Below are 20,735 nucleotides of genomic sequence, written 5' to 3'. Positions count from 1 at the left end.
AGTTGTGCTACACAGTTCTTTGAGTTAATGCAATCTAACATTGCATGTAGTGTTCTTTAGCATTACATTTAAATAACTCAGTTTAAACACTAAGTTAAAGACAATCATGTCTTACTAAATATGAATGCTTGCAGGCCAGCTAGTAGCAGCCTACTTTAAAATAAAGCATAAATTACTACTTTGAAGCATCAGTGAAGATAATCATTGGAGCTTCAAGGCCTTGTGCTAATCTGGACATTGGCACACAGCTCAAAATACAGTGTGGCTCACAGTCGCCTTTCAAAAAAATTCCTCTCATAACTCCTGTCTAGCTATAATCCATAAATCTATGATGCTTGAAAAGACTGACATAAGATGGGTAGTGCCAAAACTACATTTAGCCCATTAAACACAGATAGTTGCCCAAGTTATCCTTCCAATTACAGTCTATGAAGCTTGCTAAAATACCTTTTCTTCATATTGAAGACATTAGTAATCAATTACAACGGATTCTTTCATTGTGGAAAGAAAAACCAAAAATGTCCTACAATAACTTATTATGTATTTGTACATCTTGCAGAGATCTAATTAAAAAGTATATACATTTGCATCTGGCTTTAAAATATGAACATGTGCTTACACATATTGCACAAATGCACTGGGGTGCTTATCTGTATAATACATGTGTGTATGCGTGTGTATGCAGCAATGCAAAACTTCAAAGTTATCAGACAGAATTCAGCTCAAGGACCTATCTAGCTTATATGATGCGTCCTGCTACCACCTTTTTCAATGGTCTTCTGCCTCCCTGTGGTCAGTGGCTGATGAAGATTCATCTGTAATGCCAATGAGAAACAACATCCTAGTTACCTTTTAGGGAGACCTGCATGCCAAATGGATTTTATCTTCTGTAGGGGATACATGGAGGAGTCAAAGAGTAGTGGGCAACTGGGCTTTGCTGTGCAGCTTTGAAGGGAGTTCAGAGGTAGGCAGTCCCCAGCTGACCTTGGAGGACAGCCTGCAAAGCGGACAAGCAACCAGGACCGCACTGGCATTGGGGAGTAAAAACTCTACCGCTCAGCACTGTGTAAGGGTCAGAACGACCACCGTGCCTTGTGAGCAAGAGCACCAAGATTCTTACTATGATATACTTGGAAAAATACATACTCTCCCCATCTCAGCAGGGAAGAGTAGCCAGTGAAAGAAAATATAATTATATATTGTGGCATGGCTAATTTCTACTTGCTTCTCTTTAGCTTTATACTTTAATAAAGGCAGGTCCAGTTTCAGTTTGGTCTCGCCAAGCACTGGTCTCACCACGTACTGGCCATCATCTCTCTTGAGTGCTGAATAGGCTTTTCTACTGCCCACAAGTGCTACTTGTGACAAAGGCAATTCAACATAATGAAAATGAACAATACTGAGCCTAATTCAAAGTGAAGAAATCCCAGTGGGGATTTATTCAGTGCTTCCTCTTGTTGATTAATGTTGTGGAAGCATCACTGTTAACAAATACTACACCAGAAATCCAAAGGTCTAGTTCTCTCTATGGAGTGCCTATTAAAGTCAATTGAAAATTGCTGTATTCTTCAGGAGAAAACTGGCCTCTGAAGAACTGAACAGAAAAACAATGACTTAAAACAGGAAAAAGAGTGAGACACGCAAAGACCTAAGTTAGTATAACTGCACATTCCTAATTGTTTTTCTAATGAAAAAACACAGTGCTTTCCAGATTTGTTAAAGCCAAGAAGAAAACAACCCTCAAGCACTTTTTCTACCCTTCAGTTTAGCATCTGCCTGTAATCTTTTCAAGCATCAAGATCATTATTTATATGGACACTCACAGCTAACTGTACCAAGACAGATAAACGTAAGAACTGAGAAGCTTAATATGCCTGGAGTCCTAATTAGGACTTCTCACATGAACTGATAGCCTTATCACTTCCTCACATGCTAATCATAGCCTATTTTTAACCCTCCTATCTTCCACAAAGAAAATCATATTCTAGATAGTGAAGATACACTAGTATAAAGTTACATTAAAATTATGTTACTACTATAAAAATGTCTGTTCTTTGATTTTAAAATATTTTGTTAGAAATTGAAAAGTGATATCTGTTTTGAAAAGCAGTAAGACTTGCAACCATTCAAGATCCCCATTAATGAAACCTATGACACACAATTTCTTTCCTGTTAACCAATACATAACCAATAGAGTGATCATCCCCAGAGCTATCCCAGTCTTAAGTGCACCCAATTTATATCAGAAACTGATGAATACCAGACCCACTTAGCATTTGGGTAGACGACTCACCTAGAAAACGGTTAGCTATTAAAGAAAAAAAATGCAAATAATGCACACTAAGGAATCCCATTCAAGCCTTTGAGGTTGAAGGGGGGGGGGGGGGAAGCCCTAAGGAAAAGCTTGACAGTTAAACAAGAAAAAACTAATACAAATGGTTCAACAATAAGTAAATAAAATTCAGTAATAATAAAGTAACTTTACACCTAAATTATCTTATGAGTACACATTCAAAACTCCAAAGAACTTCACTGAACAACTTATATTTACACAGTAGATAATTCTTGTCAAAAGAAGTTTTAAACATCCAAGGGAATCTAAGCAACTTCTTTCATTGTAAAAAGGCTACAGATTTTTTAGCACAGATGAGAAATTCCAATCTTCTTTTGGCAAAAGCAGGAGAAAAGGATGCGCACCTTTTACAGTTGGAGAACTACGTGCACTTACGCTCATTAAGAGCGACCAACTGAGTCCTGACATCGCAACATCCGCTATCAAGCACTCAAAAGAGCCACATGCGCATTAGTTACCTTGCCCTGATGGTCATGTTTCATTTCCCAACCTCTCGGCAGCTCCAGCTGTTTGTTAGCAAACATGTTGAGGAAGCCCACCAAATCACGATTATGCTGGTAACGTTCAAAATGGTGGGTGTCCCGCCGGACTTTGGTGATCATGTGCTTCAAACACGTGTTATTTGTAAACATGCGGTAGGCACTCTGAGAAATAAATAACAAAAGGAAATGTTTTTAAAAAATAAAATTTCTTCTTACTACAAAAGACAACATTTACACTGTAAATAAATCATTAATCATCTATAAAACCTTAAAAATTATCTCCAACTAGGCCACAATGGTATGCAAAAAATGGTCCTCTTTCTGAGGTTTTGTGATAAGAGTTTGATGTTTCTTACTTTGCTTGAGATATAAAAAATTTCATAATTGACTCACTTCAGCAGTGTGAAGTATATTACAGATTCCATTTACCACACTTGTCCCTGGAACTGTGAAGAATTCTATAACATTAAAATTGCTTTAAAAGTAAAGATTTCACAGATATTTTCCAGTTTCTGGAATAATGAGTCAAATGCAGTCATAGAATACAGCAATAAAGCTGGTAAAGTTTTCTGCAGGACAGAGATACATAAGCTTGTAGAACTTGTCACAAATCTACATAAATATTGTTTCCACCTATTGATTTTTCAAAAATACCCTATCATTGCATGTCCATGTGTAATTTATGTAATAAAATTGAAATAAGAAAGTAAAAGGAGAGCACCGAAAAAGAGGGAAAAATTTAAATAAAAGGGCTAAAATAAGCAGTTAACGCCCTTCCCTCCAAAAAAACCCAGCAAACCAGAAACCAGGTCATTCTCTCAGGATTAGCAATAAACAGAAGCCAAGACATAGGCCCTCCTATTGCACTGTACTGCTGCCTAAATCACTCTATGCCCCTACCCCTCTACTCCCTGGCCAGAGGTCTTATCTACCTCTGTCCTATTTCATATATTCAAGATAAAGCTGTGCAAGCTAAGCAGAATTATTCAGATACAGACAAGCATATATATATATCTCTCAAAACCAAACTAACACTGACCAGTAATTGAAAAAACACTGAATTATTAACAGGGGTACCTGCAGACAATAAATTATTCATTCCATTACTTCTGTTTACACTATACTTCCCATTACACAAAGGAAAAGAAACACTGGAGAAAAAAAAACTATATAAGCAGCAGCACTGAAGAATAGGCAAAACAGAAAAGGAAAATATATATTAAGATGCTTTTTTCTTCAGTGTGACCTCTAATATATTTTGATATAAACCAGGCAATCTGGGTGAAACAAATCATCCCATAAGCTGGAAAGTTATCTTAAAAAATAAGCACCATTTTTGTACTCAGAATTGTCTCTCACCCTCTGCAAAGCACAGTAAGAAAGCTATTGCTTCAATAAACAAATGAGTTTTGTATCATAAGAAAGATGAAGAACTGAGTTAAAGAATAAAAACTGTAGAAGCTCTAATGCCAACTAGGACAACTCTGATGCCCACCAATTGCAAGGAATGATGATGAGTGTGTGCATTTATCCAGCCTCCCTATGTACTACCAATATCTTTGCATCAAACACTGAGCAGTATCTCTGTACACAAGACAACTATACTTATAAGCACGTATTTATGAAAGTCTTTCAGCTGTAGATGCTATACTCACAGGGTTAGAATGCAGCACTGTAAAGAACTCTGGGCTGATAAGGAATTTCACAGGGGGAGACTGGAGCAATAAAGTAAGTCTGGATCTGGAGGTAGAGTGAGGCAGCACATTCTCTCTTCGAAAATCTAACAGCAAAGTGAATGACAAAGACTTCCAGTAATAATCATTACCAAAACATCACTGCAAACAATATCGATCTGAATCACACAAGCAAGAAAAGCACTAGGTATACAATTATTTCAGATGTATTAAGTATTCTCCACGTAAGTGTACCTGAATTTCTTCTAACATAGCACTGAAGTTCCTGAAAATAGCGCAATTTTAGTTTAGTAAGTTTTACTTGTTGCTTTTGGTGAACAATCACTACAAAAAAAAAAAAAAAATCATGTCCAATTATTTGGGTTACCAAACACGTGCCTGTATATAAGGTGCAAGAAGGTCCCTGTGGCAAGCCTACATTGCTATACTGTAGCTGTATACAGATAAGTTATTTTTTAAATGCTAACTAATGGATATAAAAGTCATTGTACACTTAAAAATGTTTCATTCCTCCTTTAAAAAACCCACAATAAATCATTGCCATTAACACCCAATCCTGATATTGTATTTAAGCAGCTTATGTAAGAAACAGGTTGCCAAGGAAGTACCTTTCAAGTTTCAACTTTCAGTAAACATTTGGGTCTTCTCTAGCAACTTTGAGAAGTGCACTGATTTTTCAAGGGTACCAGAAACTGAAAATACGTTACGAATGGTATTTGCTACAATGTTAGAACTATTCGCCCCAATTATCTCTGAAAATCAACAGGACATTTGGATGCGTATTTTAATGTAAATGAAAAATTGCAAATTCAGATTGGGTCTGCAGTGATTTTACTCTAAAATGTATGCCATCTTCTACATTTCACAGTTTGCTTCTTTTGCATATTGCAGTATTTGCACACTTCCTTGTCAAATGAACATTAATCATGTAGAACACAGCTACCATGGAGATAAAAGAACATAACCCAGCGGCAGAGAAAGGAGAAGAGAGGCAGCGAATCAGACTCTAAACTGAGGGAAAAATAAGAAGAAATTGGAAAAAGAACAAAGATGGAGTAAAATTGTAAATGTGGATGGGTAAACATTATGGAAAACGGAATGGGGAAAATAAAGATGTTCATTCTAAGCATTACAGGAAACCAGAAAACAGAAGGATAATAAGTAAAGGAAAAGTAAATGAACAAGAGGATTTTTAGAGACAGTTCTTAAACAATAGACCCCAAGCCCTCCCACACGAGGCATGTCTATGGAGCAACAGCAGTATAGCAAAAAGACCCCTGAAGCTATGCCTGAATACTTGGGCTGGGAGTGTCTTCCAGGCATGCACTGCGGTTGCATGTCAACTCTGTATTGGTACAAAACTTGGGTGTACACCAGTCACTTCTCACACCCTGGAAGATGTTGTGAAATGCTGCAGATAGGTCCACTGTCATAGTCTGGGCAATCTAGAAACCAGAACAGGTCACCAGGTGGGTTTTTCTTGCAGTTTAGAAGCTTATGAATTTGATTTATGAAAAGCTTATTCAGCTGAACTTGCTGATTAGGGTTTAGCCTGAATTTGCTTTAAACCTATTTGTTTACAGCACAACAAACCATCTAGCTCCACATGCACATGCACAAAGATAGAAAAGGAAAAGGCTACAGCAGAAGTAAAGAAAAAAATATAAATGGAGCACTTGGCTAAATCACAAGTTCTACAATACTTGAAACTCAAGAAAGGGTGGCATTGCTTGGGTATTAGATTAATTTAGGAAGGAGTATCAAGAAGAATATCAAGAGCATCTAGAGACAAAGTTAAAGCACATAATAACACACAACTATGCAAGTAACTGGATGGGTAACAAACTGTATAAATGTATTAGTAAATTAGTAGTAGGAAGATGACCAAGAAGAGAACTGCTTAGCAAGAGGAAAAACTAGTAATGATGCTTAGAGCTCATTAAAAAGGACCTTTCCTTCTGTCCTCATTGAAAAAGTTAACACCAACCAGACAACCAGAAGAACTAAAAAACAGGAGAAGAAAGAACTTTCTTCTTAGGCTGGAATAATTAAAGAGCAGGTCAAAGACTGGTGCAAATCAGAGGTTTTCAAACCCTTTGGGCTTGAAGAAGTGTATTCTAACACACTTAGAAAACTTGATGAAGCAATCTCTGAGACACTGGTGGTTATTTCAGAGGTGTGAAGGAATTCTCAGACGAAAAGGAATAAATATTATATCAATTTTTAAGAACAGGTGAAAAAGGATGAAGGAAACGATAGATGACTTGACATTTTCTGTTCTCAGACACATGAATTGTCAAACTACTTAAAGCAATGAGAAGACAACAAGGTAGAGAAACACCCAGGATTTCTGAAGAAACTAAGGAAGTTATTTTCTACTATTCGAGTGGTGTAAAGGCCACATATTTTGATGTTAATAAGGCCTTTAATACTGTTTACATGATACTCTCAGAATCATGTTGGGGAGGAAAGTACCTGAAACAGCTGAAATCACCAGGAGAGGGGTATGCAGCAGTTTGCAAAAATGTACTGAAGAGCAGTTATGATTTATGTCAAACAGAAAGAGTACATTATTTTTATTAATGGCTGGATAGGGAGGACAGAACTTGCTGCAACTAGGAGATGCTGCAGTACTTGGGCAACAGGATGGAAAAGATTCAAAACCACAGTGACACATTAGAAATGTGCAGACCTGTGTGCAGGTAGGAAAAATCAACTGCACAAGTGCCAGGTGAAAAACAGAAATCTGTGCCAAAGATCTGCACATAAGGGTCTGGACCTGATTCTAGAAGGTCTAAGACTGAACACTGGTAGTTATTGTCAAATTATAAGAATAAAAGTAGCAATTATGCAGGAATGTACAAGGAGTGTTGTACGTATGACATGTGACATTTCTGCAGTCTCTTCAGTACAGCAGAGTCATAGCTTTATTTCATTTTCTGAAATATTCCTCAGGAGCTTCAGGCCAGCTGAAGACAATCCTGAGGAGGCTAACAAAATAATTGGAGACCTGAAAACACAAGCCATGAGGAAAGATTAGGAAGTAACAGATTTAAGAATGTAAGTGAAATGATATGAGTAGACTGTCTAAAAAAAAGTTGCAGAATGTCCATCAACTGGAGAACATGTTATAAGAACACATGAGATGGCATTTGCCAAGTATGGTTCAGGTACAGCTCATCCTATGTATCTTCAGCTCGGAGATTAAGCCAATGACTGCCCAAAGTCCTTTCTAGTCCTGTATTCTACCATTTCAAAGTGCAGTAGCAGATTCAAAATATTTGTAACCCAGACCACAAAATGTTATACTTTTTCACTGCAAATGTCCTGCCTTTATTTTTACCCAGTCAGGTACTGACAGAAAAATGCTCTGAATCTCACATCCATCTCTTCAGTGTATTGAACACACTGAGCCATAGTCTTCAAAAACTAGGCAGCAATGAAAACAAATGGTTTCATTTTCACCCAGAATTTCAGGGGCAGAAGTTAGGTTCTGCCTCATGTCACTCTCATTAAATCATCTATGAGATGAGTGCTCCCTTTTGAGAGGGGAAAAAAAAAATTCTTTTTTTTTTTAACCTGCGTTAGAATGGTGAAAGTCAGTTTCTTCTCCAGCTCCATCCACAGCATTTGTATGCTCTTCAGGCCTGTCATTAGTCATTGTTCTTCGGATGCTCTGGTACCTAGGGTTAGAAAACTGGTCTTTATATATGGTATATGGTAACTACAATCCAATTCTGGCTCCAAGGGAGCTTGCCCGCCTTTTCTGCCATGTAGGTTAATATACATTGACCTCTAATTTCTGCACTAATAGCCGCCTGAATTTCTGAAAACCATTATCAGATATTTTTTTTTAGCCACGTAGCTTATGAACACAGGTAGAATACGAAAGCCTTGGAAGCCTACATGCAAATTAAAAGGGACAGCCACATAAAAATAAATATATATGGCCAGCTGTGGTAGCAGCTGTGACCCTCTCTTCATACTCAATCTTACAATGGTGAATGCTGTTTTCCAAGCACACAATTCACGAACAACAAGGCTATTTCTTACCGTCGATTCAGCTGTTCCATTTGCTGTATGGAATTTGACCTCTGGAGAATCTGTGGAGCTGGGGGGGCTGTAGGTCGCTGCCATGTTGTTGTCCTGTTCACATGGTCCACATAAAAAATCCGTCCATGGCTGTCAATTCGAGCCTCCCAGTCTAAGTAGCAATAAAATACTGTGAACTATGGAGGGCTTGGGGTTTGTTTGTTATGTCTTTATTTTAGCTCTGTGACTTTTATAACTAAATCTTTTGTTTCAAGTTTCTATTTCTCTTTTACAGGATGACTTCAGCACAGACCTTTCTTAATGAAGGGTTAAGAGACATGGTTTTTCCCTATTTTATCCCATAAATCAAATTCCTCACTATAGGTAAGGTTCTGTGGAATCAATATCTAATAATTTCTATTCCCTTCTCTATTCTATTTCCCACTAATCAGTAATTGTCCCAGGAAAAAAAAAAAAAAAAAAAAATCAGGATACTTAGTCTAATTCTCTTGGACTGAAGCAATTCAAGGTCCAATCTCTGAGGCCTATTCCAGTGCAAAAGGCCAATGGGCAAGTACCAAAAACCTTGCAAAGCTTGACACCTGTCATTGTTTTTCCCCAGCTAATGGTAACAGTAATAAAATAGATGCCAGTGCTCTTCCTGGGTTTACATGGACCTACGTTGAAGGTAAGCAGACCTGCCAGAAAAGATGGAAAATTGTAACAATAAAACTCCTTCATATACTAAATGCACGTTCCAGAATTGTAGTTTATGCAAATATCAGCAAATTCAACTTCTTGTGCAAGCGGTAACTATAAAGCTGTCCACTGGCTTTGCAACGCAAGCTACAGACAGTGTTAGAAGTCTAGACCACAGAGATACCCCAGGACAGCAGAGATGAAGGCATTCGGACCTTTCCCCAACCACATCTGGCTTCTCAGTGCTCAGCAGAAACCAGGTGCATCACAACACCTAGGCCTCAGTTCATAAGCTTTTGGGGTGAGAAACACTGTCTGCCTAATAACTGCTTATAAAATGAGCAAGATACCAAGACATTGATCACAGCTGGGGGGCCACATAATAATAAAAAAAAATTACTATATTTTATATACAGAAACAGACATGACTGATTCTTGGGCACTAGCAACTGCAGAAAACTTGCAAACCATTTAGCACATCAGTTGAAAAACAGTCTTGGAGAGCCCAGAAGGTTTCTAGAAGAGACCTTCTATATTGCAAGTCTAGGTGAAAACCATCAGTCACGGCAGTAATATTTTAAAAAACACTGGCAAGCAACCAATCCTAAATGACCACCGCTCCCCGAGGAAAGAGGGCATAAAAATGTCTTGACAGCAGAGAAGGAGAACTGAATTCTACTGTATTTAATACTGACAGCCTTAAAACCTCAGGCTTTGTTACTGTATGTGTACTATGACTTCTGTCAACTCTTGGCTGCCTCCAAGTGGCTTGCTGCGTTACACTGTAGGGCCCCGAGTTGACTCACGAAGAGGGAGGAAAGGCAGGTTTTGAGATAAACTCAGTGTGTCATCTCCGCACAACAGCTGTATATTTTAGCTGGCCACAATGCAAATTACTCTTCTATCTTTACAATGCACAATCAAAACAGCCTATTAGTGTTTAAAGCATTTCTAGTGTGAACAAGAGCTATGTAGGAAAGCAAGCTCAGAGGAAGAAAAGAAAAAGCAGCACAATAGGATAGGAATAAACAGAACCATTTAAGGAACAAATTTCAATTCCAGAAGAAAAAATTCAAAATTTTCCATTATACTGTAAATTTACAATACAAGTTTAAAAATAAACAAAATTGCATCAATGCAAAGCTTATGGCATAATCACTGTATTTGCTATCAGAAATATAACACAATTGAAAGTTATTTAAAAAAAATTCATTTATATCTCAAAAATGCAAACTGAAACATTTCAACATTCTCTGAAAAACATTTCCATTTTTTAAAAAGAAAAATATGATTGAAACAGATGTTCCCATGCAAAGGTCTCATTTCAAAAAAAGTAGTATCTTCTGATGAAATAAAAATACTCAAAATTTTTAACCAGAGTTTGTAAACAAAACATTAAAGTATTCCAGGAAGGATAGGACTGTTCACTGGGGGAAAAAAAAAAAACCACAAACCACACCAGTTTATATTTGTGAATTCATTATTCTGCTTAAATGTCAAACCCTAGGCCACTGTATAATAGTTGACACTTTTCTTGTGGTGATTATATGTCCAATTCTGACACACAGTCACCATTTCTGTAATGTGGTCTTGAAGAAAAGCATTTTTGCCTGCATTCAATTTTAAATACACAAGTTTAAACACTTGGGCAATGGCTTCTAAAGTAAAGCACCTGCATCAGTGTTGTGATAGACAAGGATATCTTTTGTTAGTCATAACGTTGTTACTCAGACGTGTTACAGACAACTTAGCTTGCTGAATTGCAAAAATGTAATTCATCAAGGTTGGGTGGTCAAGTTTATTTGTTGATTTTTCCCTAAGAATGTAGGAATTGGAGCATAATATTGCATGTTATAGGCAGAAATACTAGATAAATATTTCAATTCTGTCTCTTGTTCTTTAACTTAACCTACACACAACTGAAAGAAATACACTTATTTTTCCTTCTTAGTTTCAGAGTCTGGTAAAACAACAAATAGAATACAACCCAAATTACAAAGAAATTACAGTTTATAACTCAAAATTATATTCTAAACATTTCTCTAATTTATCACTATTAAGATATTAAAACTGTTACATATCTGAAAGCAGAGCTTTGGAGAAAAAAACTGAATCTAGGCAACAATGAGTATTTGAAATTTTATTCACATTAGCAAATGAATGATCTACATAAAGATTGCATTGGGCTTTGATTGTAAAGGAGTGATGTGTATATGCATGCCCATGCATGACTGTGTAAAAATCTCAGCAGATGTCAGAAATGTTAGAATACCACACAGTCAAAGCTTTTCCATTAGCATTCCAATAGTTTTTCCAAGTAGTTATTGTAATGTATAGTTTGCTTCTGAAACATAAAAAGCAATCTATGTATAAACCATGGTATTATAAAAGCTATCTCTATGTATTTCTCATTTGTTATACTGATCTCTGAGTATCTCCCGTGACGTTCTCTGTCTTTTTTAGTATGAAAAGTGATAAAAATGCAACTGAAATATATGTCTCCCAGGCACAATTTTGTAAAAAAAAACACCGTTTTTTTGATGTGGCAGTTAATTAACTTTAGGATCTGCACTCAGGACTGATCTGTTATATGCACTGATTATAACAGAAGCAGCAGGGAGCAAAATCTTCTCATCATGCTGGCTTTCTAATACACAGTTATACCAGTGTTCTGCTATCAGGCTCCTTCCAGTTACCCTCTCCAATTACAGAGCACAGTCCCATTCCATACTGTGAATAAGGATCTATTAATTTTACACTAAATATCTGAATTTCTGAGTCCTTTAAAGTAATAGAGCTTCGCCAAAGACTTCAGTGGGTCTGAATTTAACTTTTTTTTGCTTTTTTGTTTTAAAGTAATGTTTGCCTCTTAGCTGTGTAGCTTTTTTTTTTTGGCCCTTTCTCCTTTCTCTAAATACCTAATACTGAACAGAGTTTCACTGTTCCAAGTTTAAGCAAGTGAATCAGTCCAACAATTGGGAGCAATGTATTTTTCAAATGCGTTAGAGAAATTACAATTTATCTGTCAGTTTAGGCTCATCTAACCGTTGCTTAATACCCAGGTTTATTTTAATTCAAAAAGTCTTCACAGTGCCTCAAAAAATGCAAGGAAAAAACGGACACCTTTCACATAATCTGCAGAGATTAAAGATGTTACATATTTCTTTGTAAATCATCACCACACAAGAAGTATTCAGAGATTTCAGAGTGATTGACATCTTTCCCTCCAAGTTCCTCATACGTATCACCTCACCTCCCTACCCATGTGCACTGCATACTGAAAAGACAGCACTTCTCCACAAACGTCACTTAGCAAGTCTGTATACGCCAGGCGCAATTATCATAACACATCCTGATAATTTGCACACCAAGCACAATGCCTTTTACAAAACAGCACTAGACTTAATCATCATCACTCCTCACTTAGAACTTTTCAGCTGTTCATTCTCAGTTCTCGCATTTAAAAAAGAAATGTAATGAGATCTCAGTATTGAGATCCAGGCAGCCTATCCCCCAATTAAAGTATGAAGAACCTCACTTGGTGGTAGAGCCTCATCCACTCTCTGGTACCGGCTAACATCCTGACGTACTGAAGGCAGCGACCTCAAGGGCTGATGGCCATTGGCTTGAGAACCTGGAATCAAAATGCCCACAAATTATTTTTTCAGTCAATATGGAGAAGCCTTAGAGTTGCCTCTAAAGTGAACAAGACACGCTAAAGCTTCTGCTGAACTATAGTATTTTAGGATATATCTAATAGTCATCTATTTTGGGGGGGAAAGTAAGTTATGTCTACAGTTCTAGGTAAGTGATTTCTCTGGGATGAGCTGCAGTCCTGGTCCTGAAAATGTCACCTCTTGGGATGTGCCGCATCCACCTGTGACCAGCAGAAGCCAGGGCACAAAACCAACAACATGTGCCTGAGCCATATCCCAGCAAAGGACAAGGACAAAGCTCCACCTGGTCCCTGCAAAAACCTTGCTGTAAGAGTGGGAGGTGAAATTGTCCATTGACCTTCCTTGCTGCAGCCACACTGACCCGCAAAACATGGTACAACCTGACACCTAATAAAAAGAGAGTCCCAAATGTCTAGAAAATACTGTAAAATGAAGTATTGACAGTATTTGAAATAAATACCAAAATTATTCTTTCCAAACAAAAAAGCTGTTTATAAAGAGAAGAAATGAATAGATCCCAAAACTTTTGAAATGTTATAAAAAAGACACATTCAGAAACCCACTTGATTAGATCCATTTCAATCCCTGAAGAAACTGATAATCCATTGTGAAATGTGCTTGGAAACAATCTGTTAGGGACACATTTCTATTTTCAGTGATTTTAGTGAGACACAAAATTCTCAACTGTTAAAATAATTTTACAATTGGTAAGAGTTTTACAGCGTTAACTTGAGTAACACATTCCTCTCCTCCCATGGTTCCAGCTGTGCTAGGATGTGTCTATACAGATAAGGAACTGGGAAAGGGAAGATAAACAGTCTGAAGTATGACTAAAAATTATTCTCTTCCTTTCTTCTTTCCTTTCTTTTGATTACCCTTATGTTTTAATGCTAATATATAAACATGTAAAAGAAAAGACCCAAATATAAATTCTAGTTTGTATTTCATAGTTTGGGGATTTTTGTCCCCCCTCATTACCATTTTGATTAGCAGGCAGCGTAATATTGTAGAATTCTTTACTCCTCGCCATCCTCCTTCTCACTACTCTCTCAAGAATTAAATTATATCCAATTTCAAAATAAATGTCTTGGTTATTTCAGGTCTGATTTTCTGTTAAATCAAAAACCCCAAGAGTCTTAAAGAAGGGAATAAATCTCAAAGGAACAACAACAAAAAAGTATCCTGAAAGATAATGATATTGAGAAATGGAGATCTTTATTTTCAGTTGTTAATTTTTTAAATTATTTTTACTGGCTGCAGAAAAATCACTTCAGAAAGTGCCTCCTGCAGTTGTTACCTCCAGTAGCTCCTTCAACCTGTGCTGTGGCACCTTCACAAGCTGCTTGGGCTCCTTCAGTTTCTTCATCCTGAGACTGGCTATTGGCAGCTGCCACCTGCAGGCTTCTTCTTTGCCAGATTTCTTCTGCTTCCTCTTGGTCTTGTAGTTCACCTGCCTCAGCCTCCTGTACTTCCTCCTGAGGTAAATGTACCGCAGGCAGAGAACCAGAAGTACTTGCAGAGTCCTGTGTTTCAGCACCTGGCTCAATTCTAGCTACATTGGTGGCACAAGCTCCCTCTTCCTCCTCCTGAGAAGAAAAGGCTGGAGTCTCAGGAAACCTGGCACTTTCAGAAGAACACCGCATTTCAACTGAGGAACGTCGCACAGTCGCACTTTCGTTGCAAGAGCTGTCTGCCCCTTCCACGTCACTCTCCCCTTCTGGCCGAGTACTAGCCTCACTGACGCTTTCCGTGCGAGCAGGATCACTCTGCTCCGTTTCTGATGACATCTGGGAAGGTTCGGACCCTTGATCAGTGGATTCCATTTCACTAACGCCCCTTCTGCTCCCAGCAGCAGCAGCAGCTCCTGTGTCCACACTGCTAGGAGGCTGCTCTGCCTCCTGAGCAGCACATGACTCGCTGCCAGCCTGGTCTGCCGGTGCTTCACTTCGAGAACCTTGCAGGCTTTCACCTCCTGCTGACTGTGATGGTGGAAGCTCTGGGAGAGTCTCCTGCTGGTCATCAGTTGATGGCAAAGGAGCTTCAGAGGCTGCAACATTTTCATTCTCTGCAGGCCCTTGCACTGCCTGATCTGATGAGTAACTTAAACCACTTCTTTCAACATTTCTTGTAGCACCATTAAGCATTACTAAACCACCATCGTCTTCCAAGGAAGATGGAAAACCCAGGTCTTGATGTAGCTCATGCTCCTCTTCATCTGAGTCAATGTGAAGCATAGCATTAAGTCTTGTGTCAGTAGGGAAGCTACTCCTCAGTTTTGGGGAGGCTCCACGTGGACGCTCACCACAGGCAGACGTCCCAGTTCTGGGATGATTGTTGTGTTCTATTGCATCCAGATAGTCATTTAGTGAGTCCTGGCGACCTCTGGTAGGTGATGATCTTGAAGCACCGGAGGTCAACTCATCCTGGTCTGTTTCCAGGGTTGTACTAGTCCTTAAAGGGCGTCTCAGGATTGCTTCTCCAGAAGATTCCTCAAGGACTGGACCATTGGAACACACTGTGGATGTATCATGATGTCCTGCTGGCATGTCCTCATCATCAGAGGGGCTCCCCAAGTCTCCATTTACAGAATTCACTCCTAGCAAAGTGCCAACTGTTTCTGGTGAAGCGTCTGCAGAGACACAAAGACTGAACGTGAAACACAATGCAGCAACAGACAGTACATTCTACTTTGTCTGCACCACAGAAGTGATATAAAAATACACATCTCTCAAGATGTTTGCTTATTTCAATCGGACAGTAAAGCCAAGAAAATACAATTAAAACAACAGAGGCATGTACAGCGTTATAACAGCAAGTACAGAATTTTCTCTGTGTAAGTCTATACTATTTTGTAGGATACAGAAAATTTAATGGATGTGAAGTATGACTTCAAAGGACTCTCATTTTGCTTTTAAAAGACAAAGCACTGCCAAGCATCTTACCAAACTGTCAGTAAAACCAGCCTCACAACCAAGGAACCAGTGCTCTACAGCGTATCTCTCATATCCAAAAAGTAGGATTTACACAAAGCCCATCAGTGACACCAGTTGCCGTTACATCCTTAGCAGCATGCAAACCAGCATCTGAGATCACATGAGGGATCACAGATTGTGTACAGATATCGAATTTTATGCACAACATTTATTTTTGAGTTAATTTATAGGACTTTCCATTGTAAAGAATGGGAACCTACTTAAGTAAAGTTCATGAGATATCAGTTATGCTATGGTAATACATATAAAAGGGAAATTAAAATAAGCCATCTCACTTGAGAGATGAGATGGTAACTCCACACATGGAAATTAAACAGGCATAGAGTTGAATAATCCAGCTATAAATGTCTGTACACGTCTACAAGAAACCTAACAGTGAAGTCAGTGGACTAGAGTGCCTGGCAACAAACAGGACTGAAGACAGAAGCATTTTTTTAATGGTGCCAGAGCAAAAATATTAATGAGATACAGGACTACATGGCTATGGAAAAGGCAAGAATGTTGTATCAAGTTAAAAGACAGAGCAATATCTCACTACCAAAGTGATTATATGAAGTCTAACGAAGGAGAATCTAAGATCATAAACAGGTAAACAGACACATATGATGTGGCAGACACATAACTGTACTAGCCATGTTCTGCTAGTTGCCTTCAGAACAGGAAAAAAGGGAAATAAAAGAATTGCCTAATGGAAGCATGTATTCTCATAACCATAACAGATATTCTTGGTTCTAAGCAGGACACAGTTCTGTGAAAGGGGAACAGGACAGAGTGATCTGCATGTACACCAGCAGGGGATGAGAGCACAGGTGGAATCTTACTTGCAACTGCTTACCTCAGCCAAAGGTGTTACAAAGCAAAGATGTTACAGTGTGAAGAGAAACAATGACTTTGATTACCCAAATACCATAAAATGAGAATCATAAGCAGATTCATTTAAAAATCTATCTAACAAAATAGGAAAACAATACGGTAAGTGTTGGTGTTTTGGAATTACCATCTCCAAAGCAGTACCTGACATACCTAAACTTTGAATTCCAATAGAAAAATCTATAATAGAGGCACCGTACACAAATGAGAAAGTACATTACCACAGAAAATCCTAGAAATTGAAATACATAACAACTCTCTCCATACAACTATCTGGAGATCCAGATCATTGACAAATTCTCACCTTCGTGAACAGAAGATGTGATTTCCACTTTGAACTGGAGATATCCACTTACGTGATCAGCTGGGAGCCTTCTGCCAAGATTATAGCTGAGAACCTGGTCTCTGCAAAAACAAAGATATTGGGTTCTTTACAATTTTAACTGTTTTTATTTTTCAGTATTTTGTATCAGAGGCTCTTATCAGATAACAATCAGCATGATAGAAAGTAATTTCCGTTACAATCCTAAAATCGGCCACATACTCTGGCTTGTATGGCAAAGTACAAACACCAACAATGGTGTAAAATACCTTTCGTTAACAGATAAAACAGCCTAACAAACTACTTTTGATCATTTCCAAATACATATTGTGCCCCAGCAATTCTTAGACAGTTATAAATCTCAAGTCCTAAAGAAATCAAACTGCAAAGGATTCCCTTCCCCTAACCTCCTCCTTCCCCCAACCCAAGTATGTTTTCTAATTAACAAAACCTTTAATTTTTTAAAACCTTCTGCCCCCTTGTGGTTTTTGCCATATACAAAATTCCCAGATTCTTCACATTTTAGTTCTCATTCAATAAAGTACTTCTGCATTCCTGTTTAGAAAAGCTATTAATGCTTGGATTTAACTTCAAATATGTTCTTAAGAGTTATTGAATTCAGAGGGACTCAGACTTGATTAAGCACTTGTATCAGCTTGAGACTTAGGATCAGATCCTAGGCCATACATTCTTATTAGGCACAGCCAGAACTCACAGCCCCAGCTCCCCTCAGTGCAGCTGGGACAGCTAAAGGGTGAGGAGGGAGCTACTGAAGACCTCCACAGGAAATTATTGTTATTTATGGAAATAAATTTATATTGGTATAAATGCCTCTCCTTTACTGGGAGCACTCCCACTGCAATATGAGTGACAGACTAAAACAAATGCAAGGTCATTACTGAAATAAGCTGCAGCAGTTTGCATCCAAACATTAACTTCCAGCAAAAAAGTCCCGAGTGAACAACGTAAGGCAAAGCAGCCTCCCCACATTGCTCTATAGGCTGCAGTACATCAAATTACGATAGTAGTGTCTCCAGGATCCATCACAGATTCATCGCTCTGTACTCCAACTACAATTCTTCAGCTAGACTTGGGGGGTATCCTGAGAAGTTTGCCATTTAAGGTTTCCACAATTTTTACATGAAGTTTATATTACTCTAGGCCACTCAAGATTAGAGAAAGCCACAATGTGAATAATGTCTGCTCTGTATTCAGTTGAATCAATACTAGATGATTCTCATGCTCATTTATCATGTTTTCCACGAAATTTAAAGTCACTAGCCATTTTGTTACATAAACTTGTGAGCTATGATGACAGCTAAAAGTGGGGCAGAATTTTAGTTCAGTCTGTCTAAAATGGCTGGTTCTAAACTTCACCTTTTCATTTATTAATACTGATCATTAACACAGGGAAAGGCAAGTTAAGCATATGGTGTACTGTAAGTCCTTGGACTTCGTACATGTAATTTTTCAAGTTCACATCTTAACCCAGTAGAGGATTTTGATTGTCCTTGACATCATGAAAATGAAGAAGAAAGTGAAGATGTTTTACTTGCTTGATCAAAAACAAAATAGAAGAGAATTTGCAGTTGATTGTATGTTTGGTACCTTTCTACTTCATGTCTATATTAACCACTCCTTTACTTTGCAAAACATCTGGTGAAAAGTTGTCTGTCTTTACCATGTCTTGGAAAAAGAAACCCTGACAACTGATTGGCACGCAAAAAACGTAAATGGACAAAGAAATTACAGATGAAGAGGCAAAACTCATTTAACGTCAGTTCTAACAGCAGTATGGCAAAACAAAACTAAATACTTACCTATATTCTTGCTACACATTTGTTATACAGCCCTTCCTTTCCTAAAAAGATTTGATATATCAAATATACAAAACTGAAATATGGAGAAGAAAACAGGAAACATCTTCCAGAATACTGGTTTGAAAAAACATAGACAAGAACTGATGAACACAGCAAACGGGTAACTTCCAGACCTCACAGCACTAGGAATCCCAGAGCAGAAAAACATTTTGGGGTTTAGCATGGAAATGAAGACCCTGAACCAGGTTTTGAAACCACTCTGTATCACAGTGCTATTTTTGAGTATATACCGGTGTGCAAATTTATTAGAAAAAGCTGCTTGCTCAACTTATCACAATTTGTTGAAACTCAAAGATGAAGCATTTCTTAGAAAAGTTGGATTTACATACACCTGAACTGCTCTTGGATACCACTACAAAACAAATGGGCAGGCTTTTTTTTCTTTTTTTTTTTTTTAAAGAAATTTTCTATCAGAAGACATCATCAAAATTTTAAGCTGCTCTTACAATTTTATTCTTACCTTACTTACCAGTGTAACCACCACTTTGGAAACTTAAAGCTGAAAACTGTTTTCAAATTGAATTTGATTTTCTCCATTTATGCAACTTGTTACTTTGATGGGAATATCTGTGAAAAAGGAGGCCAGTCGTTTATATCCTGCTTTTTGTGCAAAAGCGTGATCATACTGCCATGCCCTTAAACTTTCAGGGAAGAATATACACATTTTATTTCACCATCATTCCTCATGGGCCTCATCTGGTGGCCTTCTAAAGTTAATGTAGGCACATTAACTTTAGCAGACTTTGAGTTAGGTCCTATACAAAATACATGTGAATAATTCAGTTCCTCCCATTGTCTTTCAAGGAATTATTTTTTCTAATTTCTCAAATATAGCATATATATGTAAAAAGATGTTAACAAAATAATATACTCTACATACTACTCTGTCTTAAATGTAAAATTGTATTTTTGCACATACTGCTGCATCTCTTGCAGACCTCCAGCCATTTGCTTCACACCTGCAATTTATCACAGTGCTTAATTACCAAGTCTCAGGCTCTTCTCAGTGCATATGTTTGTATGAAGGCCTCACTGGATCATCCACTTGACTATGCTATGGTCCCTTCCAGTAACCATCATGAAGTATAAAACATCTTAAAAGTTTCTAAGTGACTTGCATCTTTATACCAGACCAGTTAGCTATCAAAAAATGAACAGAAATTTTTAAAATTAGTACAACAGGTGAATTTTCAGTCCCTTCAGTGCACTATTCATAGCAAAAGGCAATTTTAACATCATAGTAGCACCAGCACTCTGAAAAATAAGGAGTCACAGCCTTGCAGTTCTGGCCAATTAGCTGAACAGGTATTAAATCTCTGATTATTAAACTGACAATAAAAATACTTGAACTGTAAAAGAAGTGAGACAATAAAATCTGCTTCTTCTAAAAAATTTGCACACAATCATGTAGTATTGTGATAATGCCCTGCTTCTTGACTACCTAGCCAGAGGGTGAACATTTTTTTGTGAGGGTAACACTTTTTGCGTAAAGAAATTAAGCTGAAAACAAATTATAGACACACATATACACAAACATGGGTACATGCATTCAGAACAGGGTCAGAAACACCGACATCTACCAGTCAGGCAATAAGGCTATTAAAATGCCTACTAAATTGCTTACTACAGATGCAGTAGAAATTTGCTGTTCTATGACAGTAAGCCAGAAAGGCTGCTCTGCGCCAGCATCCTAGATGCTGAGTCTCCCTGATCAATGGAAGTAAGCATTAAGA

The 20,735-nt window shown here is 37.8% G+C and overlaps 1 protein-coding gene across 2 annotated transcripts in view; it reads right to left on the bottom strand.

The window, feature by feature from the left end:
• HECW2 (HECT, C2 and WW domain containing E3 ubiquitin protein ligase 2) overlaps positions 1-20,735 on the bottom strand; it is a 178,727-nt gene that overhangs the window by 39,727 nt on the left and 118,265 nt on the right. For both annotated transcript variants that reach the window (XM_069781853.1, XM_069781854.1), the window contains 7 exons: positions 17,105-17,205; positions 14,235-15,566; positions 12,799-12,894; positions 8,583-8,733; positions 8,109-8,212; positions 4,491-4,615; positions 2,812-2,997 (listed from right to left, as the gene is read on the bottom strand). In XM_069781853.1, the coding sequence (XP_069637954.1) occupies positions 2,812-2,997; positions 4,491-4,615; positions 8,109-8,212; positions 8,583-8,733; positions 12,799-12,894; positions 14,235-15,566; positions 17,105-17,205 (2,095 nt within the window). The remainder of the gene's footprint in view (positions 1-2,811; positions 2,998-4,490; positions 4,616-8,108; positions 8,213-8,582; positions 8,734-12,798; positions 12,895-14,234; positions 15,567-17,104; positions 17,206-20,735) is intronic.

The sequence above is a fragment of the Haliaeetus albicilla genome, chromosome 4, assembly GCF_947461875.1.
Source record: "Haliaeetus albicilla chromosome 4, bHalAlb1.1, whole genome shotgun sequence".
NCBI classification, from domain to species: domain Eukaryota; kingdom Metazoa; phylum Chordata; class Aves; order Accipitriformes; family Accipitridae; genus Haliaeetus; species Haliaeetus albicilla.
Note: the sequence above shows the minus strand (reverse complement) of the source record. Positions and strands in the feature narration are given on the sequence as shown.